The 9,910-nt window shown below is 40.8% G+C and overlaps 1 protein-coding gene across 3 annotated transcripts in view; it reads right to left on the minus strand.

Moving 5' to 3' along the window:
* The window catches only part of Slitrk4 (SLIT and NTRK like family member 4), an 11,365-nt gene extending 7,791 nt beyond the window's left edge, over positions 1–3,574 (minus strand). The window contains exon 1 of one of the 3 annotated variants that reach the window (XM_029558017.1): positions 3,242–3,574. Coding sequence is in view for 1 of the 3 variants with exons in the window: in XM_029558016.1 (XP_029413876.1) it covers positions 2,286–2,313 (28 nt within the window). In the remaining 2 variants the exon portion in view is untranslated. Of the gene's footprint in view, positions 1–2,285; positions 2,585–3,241 lie in introns of those variants that run through there. The other 2 variants (XM_008821782.2, XM_029558016.1) reach the window with 2 other exon arrangements.
* Between the last annotated feature and the right edge of the window lie 6,336 nt (positions 3,575–9,910).

Here is a 9,910-nt window from a genome sequence, read left to right on the forward strand (position 1 = left end):
ACCTCACAGAGCAGATTAAATGGAACACAAACTGTGTACATTCTACTGATGCAATTTTAAGCATGTGAATCTTTTCAACAGTGAATGGGAAGAAATTGGTTGCAATTTCAATATGGTTACCACCAAATATTTATTTAATAAATAAAACACCCAGAGCTGTACAATGAGAAAATAATGCAAAGAAAAAGTCATCCAAAAACTCCTTTTTTTTTTTTTTTCGTTCTCATGAGGAATCAGCTAGTAGTAAAACCAAATGTCTCTCGAGTTAGACAATCCATTAGGCAAGACCCAGGAAGATTTGCATTTTATTTTTTTGATTCAGTATACAGACAGCACTGCTGACATGCTATTTGGCTGCCATATAGATGTGCATTTCCCCTATTCATTATGATAGCGTGATTGGCATCGCAAAAAGAAGTCATAATTCTTAGGTATGACATCACCCAAACCAACTCCAATTGTAAAATCAAAATTTCCCTGGATCATTTTCGCCTTATGTTGATGAAGGTTTCAACAGCTATTTTGGTTCAGTTGAGTCATTTCTTGTTCCTAACCACCCCCACCCAAAAACAAAGAAACCAAAAAGCAACCAAACTAAAACAAAACACAAAAAGCAAAGCAAAACAAGAGAACAAAAGAAAAAAAAAAAACCTCAATAACCAGAATTCAGCACCAAAACAAGAACTAGAACACAAACAAATGAAAACATAGGAGGAACAGTCTCCTCTTAGTAATTTCTACTTTAAGAAGCATGGAGGGGGACACAAGGACGAGCTAGGAAGTTCTCCAATGCAGCCCTTCTGAAACAGCTGGAGGAGCAAGCAGAAGAGTCAGTCCACCAAGGAAAGGAAAAGAAGCACTGAAAGAGGTACAGCCAGGGAGAGGTGGGGAACTGTCCAAAAGGAGGAGCTTTGTGGGGGGGGGGGGAAGCTGGGAAGAGTGTAAAGGAACACCAACTGCAAGCAAGAGAAAGGCCACTAATATACAGTAAATATCATGACAAAAGACAAAAATACCAAAAAAGCAAGAAAGAAAACCATACAAAGTATGAGAGTTGGGTACCCAGAACCACCTCTCAGGCTGCCCACAGCACGGAGCCTTCCTATCTGTATTTCAGTATCTCGGTGCCCAACAAGACGTTCAGTTGGCCAGGACTGTAACCTAGCCCTACCAAAAATCCAGCATCCACTGGAGGGCGAATGTCTCTTCTGGCACTCAGTCCATGTCCAGGCCGAGGGGCCAGCCTGCTGAGTACACATCATCTGCAGGGGAGTAGGCAGGTCGAGGTGGCTCCCCAGAAGAGGACAAGGGAAACCTTGGCTGCTCCCTTCCCCAGGGTCAGGGGTGGGGGGTTTGGAGGCCGCTGCTGAGAGATCCCATTGGCGGCCACCCCCTGTGCGCTACCTCGGACCCGCTGCGACGCGGTTGGAGGGACCGCCAACGGATACTGCAATGTTTTGCCGCATCCTGGTGCCCAGAGCCGGCGCGCAGCCCCCTCCTGGGTCCCCAGCCTAGCAGACTGCGTGGCGGGGGCGGGGTACTTTGCACGGGGTCGCGAGGGCCTTCAACCCCGCTGCGCACACATTTCTCCACGCGCTCGTGTCCCACAAGGGGTAGCTGCTGGAGTTTTCTTAGTCCTCTCTAGATTCCTACGTGCAGTGGATGACCAAGAGGAAGAAATGGCTAGTTCAGTTCTTGAGGGCTTTAGCACTGGGGCGTCAATGACCCGGTTTGCAACAGTCAGTGTGACCCTGTGGTTTTGTGGCCTCTAGCTACGGCCAGGGCTTTGTACCCCAAGCCCAACTGCGCAGACCAGCTCAGCAAGTCAGAAATCACCTTAACATTTAGGCGTCTTACAAAGTGGTACTGCTAGTGCTCGCCCAGCTCTTCTGGGCTTTGAGAGTTACCCACCGGCTCCTCCTCTCTCCTTGCCTGCCTTGCTGAGTGCCTGCGGTCTCAAACAAGCCCGCAGGACACCGCCTGGAACCCCACATCCAAGTGCAGGCATAGTGCCTAAGAGTAGGGCACTGAATGCAATGCCAAACCCAGCGCTTTGGCCCCTACCTCTCCTGCGGCCACACACTTTCCCTGCTGCCCCAGCCGCCCAGGGGGCAGGGATGTTAAGAACACCCGATTCTTTCAGTCTTCAGGGACAGGCGATCGCGCTGTGGGCAGGCAAGTACGAGGTGTGTGTCTGAATGGAGACGGGGGTTAGTCAACACGTTCACTTTGTCCACTCAACGGGCCCCAAACCACCCCGACTCCAACTAAAAATAATAAGGTACCTGCTTCTCGCCGCGCGAGCGCGCACATACACTGTGCCAAGCCCAGCCGGGAAGAGGCAGCGCGCCTTTCCTTGCAGCTTGAGCAGCCCCCGCTTGAAATTCACCCACCTCTTGAGCCCCAAGTCTCATGGACGACCCGTCGCTCCGCGACTCGCGCAGCAGATTCAGTGACGGTCTCTATGCGGTCTAGAATCGAGCTTCTTGGTGCTCACAGGTCAAACCCACCGACCAAGCAGCCTTTCGCAAGCTAGCAGGCGGGCAGAGGCGCGCGCGCGCACCCGGTCAGACACCGCGCGCGCACCCAGACCCTCTCACACGGGCTGCACCTTTACATACACGCGCTGAATCCCCGCCCCCGCCTCCGCCCCCGCCCCCTGGCACGCAGGCAGCCCTCCCTCTGGACACCCCACCACTTCCATCCCGGAACATTCCTGAGCCCCTGGACCCTTCAGTAGACACCCACACTTGATTCCTTTTCTACCAACACATTGGGAAAGACAAGAGCCGCTTTCCTCATCTCATCCTTCTCCTCTTTTTCCTAAAACATTCCCTAGGGAGGAGCGACCCCGATCCTCAGACATAGCAACCCCACTTTCCCTAACGCAGTTGCACTAACCTCCATCACCCATCACCGGATCACATAAGCAAACTCTAGTCCTTTCTCTTCCTCCAGCACCCCAAGAAGGATGGAGAGAGAGAGAGAGAGAGAGAGAGAGAGAGAGAGAGAGAGAGAGAGAGAGTTTCTCTGAGGGAGCAAGAACCCAGAAAAAAACAAGAAACAAAGAAACCTTGGAGAGCCTCAGTCAGTTAGTGGGATTTCGGGGGGCGGAGGGGGGGCACGTAGGGTCTTCCAGTCAAGGCGGAATTGAATAATTCCAAGACAGAGGGGGTGAGTCACCGACAATGACATTGAAATGCTACCACAGTACTTGGGTTTTCTATTACAGATACGGTACCTTTGGCTAATTGTCACCCGGCAGAACAGGGGGCTCTGGGAATACTTCTCGGTAAGAGGCGGTCCTGGATGGAGTCTTCTTGAGAACAGTTTGCTGGATCCAGTTGTATTTGCACTCCCCCTACCTGTCTGCCCATGAGGGGCCTGGGTCTTTAAGGCAAAAGTGTGAGGCTTTAGCCCAAAGTGAGATTATTTAGCAGGGTTAGGAGGAGATGGGTTAATTCTATGTATGTTAGAACTCCACAGGCCTTCGGAGCTAAAATGGTTAAGCAGAATGACTAAGGAACTGGGGGTGGGGACAGGGGGTTAGGGATAGAGGAAAGGGATGAGTGGGACTAGGAGAGATGCCGCACTTGCGACCAAAAGGGGGAAAAAAATCGCTCTGGCTACTGAGCATGCCCAGTTTCAAGCAGAAGCCCTATAAGGGAGGCATTGTGTGCATTCCACTTTCCAGGCTTTAGTGATGACCAGGAGGGGACTTGGGGGGCGGGGGGTGGTTGGGAGACGTTAGGCAAGAGGGTGGAGGAGCCAAGGTTTGAAGCATTTAGGCTGTGCAGAAGGGACTGTGAAGAGTGAAGGGGAAGGGAACTTAGGAAAACACCGGCGAGACAGAAGAGAGGAAGTGGGCTAAAATAAGTCACTTCTGTAGCCTCTACTTTCTATACTAGGAGGCTTTAGCAGCTGACTGTCAAATATCTAAAGGCTGCAGATCCAAACCCCAGACAGTCTAAATCCTTGTGCGCAATGTTTAATGCTTGCCCAAGAGTGGAGGAATGTCCTGAGGAAGAGCTAATGTTCAAACCAATTTCCTGCAGATTGGTAATTTAGTTAAGAAAACAAAGAAACCCAGGAGATGGGGGGCGAACGAATTTAGCTGGCTGCACAACTTCCAAATAGCTAATTTCTAAATAAGAAGGGTAAACTGATTTTGCTTCCTTCCCCCAATTGCTATTTTATAAGTGTTTGGCTAAGAAAAACAAGTCTCTCTTTACTTTCTGTCTGTTGGGAAAAATGCTTTCAGGTAAATAGGTCTAAGTTACAAATAGGAAGCTTTTTTCCTAGGATACCTGACAGCCTCTTCTTTGCCACAATTTTAGGCCTATTTCTTCAAGACCCATGTTCTGCCCAGTTCACTTATTCAAATGGCAGTGGTTTTAGCCACAGTAGGGTATGCTCAGTATTAAGAAATTCTTTGTTTAAAAATGATAAACTCTTTGCTCAAACTAGCAATAGCTTTGCTGCCTGCCTGAATTGCTACAGTTAAATATTTACAACTGGTTGATGTTTAAAGGACCTCGAATTGAATAAAAAAAAGTCAATGGAGAACGGATTAATTATATTATTTTCAGCAATGGCCCGCCTTCTTTATTGTCTGTATGGTATCCGTGTTTCGTTGCTTTCATTTTTGACGTTTTCTGAAGCTGCCTTTAGTTTATGTTCCGGGAAATGCAAAGATTTGTTAAATGCTACATGCTTAACAGAGATGCACAACCAGTATATAAATAAATATTTAAATAGATATGTTTGTAGACTTAGATCTTCATGTCCTTTTTCTTCATGCGATCTTCATAAAGAAACTTTTCTCCAACCTCCACTCTCCATTACCTTGATTTTTCATTCTCTTCTCTATTAAAAACATCCTGGAAGTAGAAATTGAGTGGGAAGCAATGGTAAAATTTGCTCTATTCAGTGTGAAACCCATTATGAAATAGCATTGCTTAAAGAAACACTAAAGGATCTGTCCATAACCATATGCACTGTTGCATCTTCTCTTACTAAGGTGAAATGTGTTTCCTCCATAGGTAACAGCTGCGATATGTTGAAAAATTCTTCTACTGTTGTGCATTTGAATAAAACAGATCCTGCTAATTAAGAACTCAAATTTGCATTATATTGAATAATGCAATTTAGAAGTGGTAATAGGTAACAAAATGTTGGCATATTTTAAATGCAAAGGCTTTAAGAAGCTACCATATATTTTATGAGGGTATGTGAATTGTTTGTCCTTTACAAAAATGTTAACAAGATTCAGTAGAAGTTTTACCTGAGATTGTAATGCAAGGTTCAAGTACTGAGATGGCTGAAAAGGCCAAATTTGGACAGTAAATATCAAATGATTTAAATGCCTATCTTTATTCAACTTTAGAAACTGTTCTGAGGCTTGGCTACATTTAATTTCAATTTCTCTCCAAAGTTATTTTTTTCATATGGCTATGGACATATAAGTCTGAAAGCAAGAACACCCAGAACACTGAGAAATCACAAAAGTATCAATGCTAAGAGTGGATAGTGACTGGTATTTGAATCATTAAAACACTTTTAGCCAGGTGTGGTGGCACACACCTTCAATCCCAGCACTCAAGATGCAGAGGCTGGCAAATCTCTGTGAAATGTAGTCCATCCTGCTCTACATAGTGAGTTCCAGGACAGCTGGGGCTACAGAGAGACCCTGTCTCAAAAACAAACAAGCAAACTAACTAAAATAAAGAGATAAAAAATAAAATAAATTTTACTACTTAAATGATATTAAATGTACACAAAAATAGAAGTAACAATTGCCTGCTTTAAGCTTGTTTTGTATGAGAAGCAATTTAATTAGAAAACCTTGAGTCCTGCTTATTTCACCCGCTTCCAAGATGCACATACAGCATCCACATAGAACAACAGTAAACAAAATTGTAGCTTATAAAAGAAAATATATAAATGAAAAACTGCTAAGAAAATTCCAGCATTATTATTGATGGTAACTGAAAAACCACAAAGTGGATGTCCTTCTTGAAATACATGAATTCAAATATGTACTGTTTGTTAAACCTCGCCTCATTTGTCCAAATATTCTCCTGAACTTAATCTTTGCTAGGAAAGAGTATACTTAAATCTACAGTGAGTGTCTCCTTCTGGACAAAGAAACAATTTAACCAGGATTATAAACAAAATCCTGAATATCCTGAAAGCCAAATGCAGCTTCTGACATTAAACACCAGCAAGACTAAATGATTATAATGCCACAACTTGGTCCTTCACAATGGCCTTTCTTTTAAATAACATTTCCCATTTATTCTGCCTTGTTCTGTTATTACTCTTTAACCTTAATTTGGGTATGCAGATACCATAGATTATTCAAGTTAATGTTGAAGATTCGTTTATCTTCTGGCATTTTAACAACTTAAAAATTCTCATTTCCCATTTCTCTAAATGGAACAGAAAATACGTCCTTAAACTGTTAATAATCTGGGAAGAGCTGTTTCTATTATCAAACAAGTTTAAATGATCTTTGGTTCATAAAACCAAATAAGTTTTTTAAACTTTAGAAAGTCTCAAAACATTTAATTAGGTGAAATTTAATTTGTGTTTACCAAGGGACAAGGAATAAGTATGTAACAAACTTATTTGAAAACAAAATCTGTTTATTATCATTACAGTTTGGAAACCTTATATTGATTGTTTATTTGCTCAAATTTGATGGAATTTAGGAGGTGAAAGAACTTTCAGGTCCTAATTTAACAACCCATATATAATGGTTGTTTCTACTTAGTGAATGCCTTTTCTTAACCATATTGCCTACAGAGTTTTTTTTTAGCTCCAAGCACAATAAAAGGATTATTATGACTTTTTAAAAAATACTTTCAGGGAAGCTAAATAATTTTCTGGGGAAAACAGTAAACTACTAACAGTCAGGGTTTGACACCAGGTCTTTGAGATCTTCTCTACTCTCCAAAAGCTCTTCTCTATAGGAAATTCAGGGCACTTTCTACTTTGACAGTAGAATAGATTTAAAGAATGATAGATTTTTCAAAGGTAAATATGCAAGGCATAAATTTTTTAAAATATTAAAGTATCAATATTTAAGTGCTGGAGATAACAACTGTCTCTAAGTTCTGTAACTCCAGTTTCAGGGAATCTGATGCTCTCTTCTGACCTCTAGGGGCATTATACCGCACAGGGGCACTGACATACATGCAGCAAATTTAGTCATACACATAAAATAAAAACAATAAATTATTAAAAATATTTAGCACAGAAAAATAAAGTGAAAAACAATTCACATCAGTTATGTATTACAGAATGTTTTAAATCAAACTGAGTTTTACCCTTTGTCAGTAGGGGGCTGGATGCTTTCTTTCCTACTAGTCTTCTGATTTTCATACTTGGGTCGATCCTTATGTGACAGATGTCCCTTGTTAGGAACAGTTGCTTTTACTACTTAGAAATAGAATCATGTAAAGGAGTAATGTTCATTACCAGGCTTATTCCAGGCTTGTGACTAAAGAACAGTTATCCAATATGACTGAGTGAACTGGAATATGTGTGATTGATTAATCTTCTAATTAGAACATATCAACTAACTTGACCTTTCATTTCCCCCAGAGTTCCTTAGAAATTAGCTAGTAGCTTACTGTTGTATTAAAAAAGTACATGGTGAGGGGTGCATATTGAAGTCTGTGTACTCTGTTCATTTGGACAGTCATGATATTTCATTCAAAAATTATTTGTAGAAGAACAATAAAGAAGTATGTGTTGTGTTGAAGAATCTTTGTTATTTTATCTCATAAAGAGTGCTTATTCATAGGGCTCACTGATGCCATCTTTATCATCTACAATATTATTTGGCTACGCCACAGATGGTAATATGATAACATCTCTTCTGTTAAAATTTCTCTGTTTGTTCTCCAAGTTACAGAATTCTTGACTTTCTTACATCTTTCTTACTGGCTGTCAAACATGAGAGCACAATAACAAGCTGAGCTTCCCTCAGATGACTCTAAGATAATAAAGATGATGAAATAAAAATATGACATTAACAGCAAAACACTCTTCTTTGAGAATTACTTCCATGGGCTGTACAAGTTCTATACCACTAAACAAAACTTTGTCAGAAACACAGAAACTTGGTGAAAATCCTTTTGTTTTTAAAATTCTCAAATCTCTTTAGGGAACAGGAGTAATGTCCCCATTCAGTAAGATGTTACTTTTTCCTTGCAAAAATATTGAGGGTCTTGTGTTTGGAGACATATCTCAGCAGGTAAGAGCACTGGCTGCTCTTGCAGAGGACCAGGGATCAGTTTTAAGCATTCTCATGGTGGCTAACAACCATTCATAACTCCAGTTCCAGGGGATCCAACATCTTCTTTTGGCTTCCCCAAACACTGTAGCTATCATTGCACTTACACTCATATAGGCAGGGCACTCATACACATAAAATAAACATGAATAAATTAAAATTAAAATTATTGAGGATGTTTTATCATAATACTTTTATGGGAATATTATTTGGCTCTTGCTACCTACCCTATTGTCTTGCTTTAGAGACCCCTAGGACAATACAAAATTTGGGTCAAAAATCAAATGCACTAAACAAAGCAGAAAAGGCATAATATGAAGATATGAGTTATAGTGTGACTATATCCCAATTATTCTATCAAAAATAAAATTCATCCTTTCGAAGCTTCAAAGAGTGAGTCAGAGGAAAGCAGAACATCTGTGTAAGCTAGTGTCATGTATCTTTGATTGACTACCTTCTTTTTCAGTTCAAAATTGGAGCTTCTAATTCCTTGTTCTGACTCAAATTGAATAACGTCCACCCACATAAGGTCGTCATGAGAAAACTGTCCTCAATCCTATGCCAAGTGATCATGGTTTAGGAAAAATTGTCATCTGAGAGAATTGCTGTTAGTTTTCATGCATACATCATTCTTCTAAACAGAATTTCAGGGCTTAAATGGAACTTAAAGGTCTGTTTTCACTGCTGTCAGTCATGTTTGAAATACAGATCAGGTAAACAGTCACTGCTTGGATAAACCCAACGATAGAGCTCACTGAGAATAGAATCTCTGAGAATAGAATCTCCACTGAGTGTCCCAGAATAATAATTACAGAATCTTTGAGACCTTTGACTTTTATAAATGTGAAAGAAAGAAAGTTAGATATATTAGGATATAGTGAGTGTGAAACTTCCCCTTGAAGGAACTGGAATGAAATTCATGCTTCACTATTTACTACCTAAATGGTTTAGGGTAGTTAACTTCTCTTTTTCCTCACTACCTTGTCTATAAAATGAGAAGAAGAAACTAATTCTCTGTGAATTTGGTAAAGATTGACAAGATAATATTGGCCAAACAACTAACATCCTACCTTTCTGGAAAATAATTATTTTTATTTCTCTCTGTTCATAATTGAAATAAGCTTTCACAAGTACAAAAGGAAAACATACAGATCGCACATTCATTTCCTATGTAAGCCTAAGTGTGGTGTATAGAAGATAATATTGGGATTCATTGTGGAGTTTATGTTCACATATTTTAAATTACTTCGAAACCTAGAAGCATTATTTTACTATAAATCTATGGACACTTACCCTGCCTGGTGTTTTTATTTAATTTTTTATTTTAATTTCATCTACTGTGAGTTTTTAAATAATTTACATCAATAATGGTATCAGTGGAGAGCTGAGCATCATAGACTCAATAATTATTTTTAAAGTCTTGCCAAACCGTAGTGTAGAATCCATATTTCAAAACCTCAAAGAAGTAGGCATTATCATTATTTCATCAGAGTTTCTCATAATGACCCCAGAGAGAATATTAAAAATGATTTTTTCAGAATCTTGTCACTGAATATGTTTCTAGGAAAATAAGAGAGGAGGTAGACATGGAATAAAGAAACAAGATAT

The sequence above is a fragment of the Nannospalax galili genome, unplaced genomic scaffold (genome assembly GCF_000622305.1).
Source record: "Nannospalax galili isolate Female #2095 unplaced genomic scaffold, S.galili_v1.0 scaffold167, whole genome shotgun sequence".
NCBI lineage: Eukaryota > Metazoa > Chordata > Mammalia > Rodentia > Spalacidae > Nannospalax > Nannospalax galili.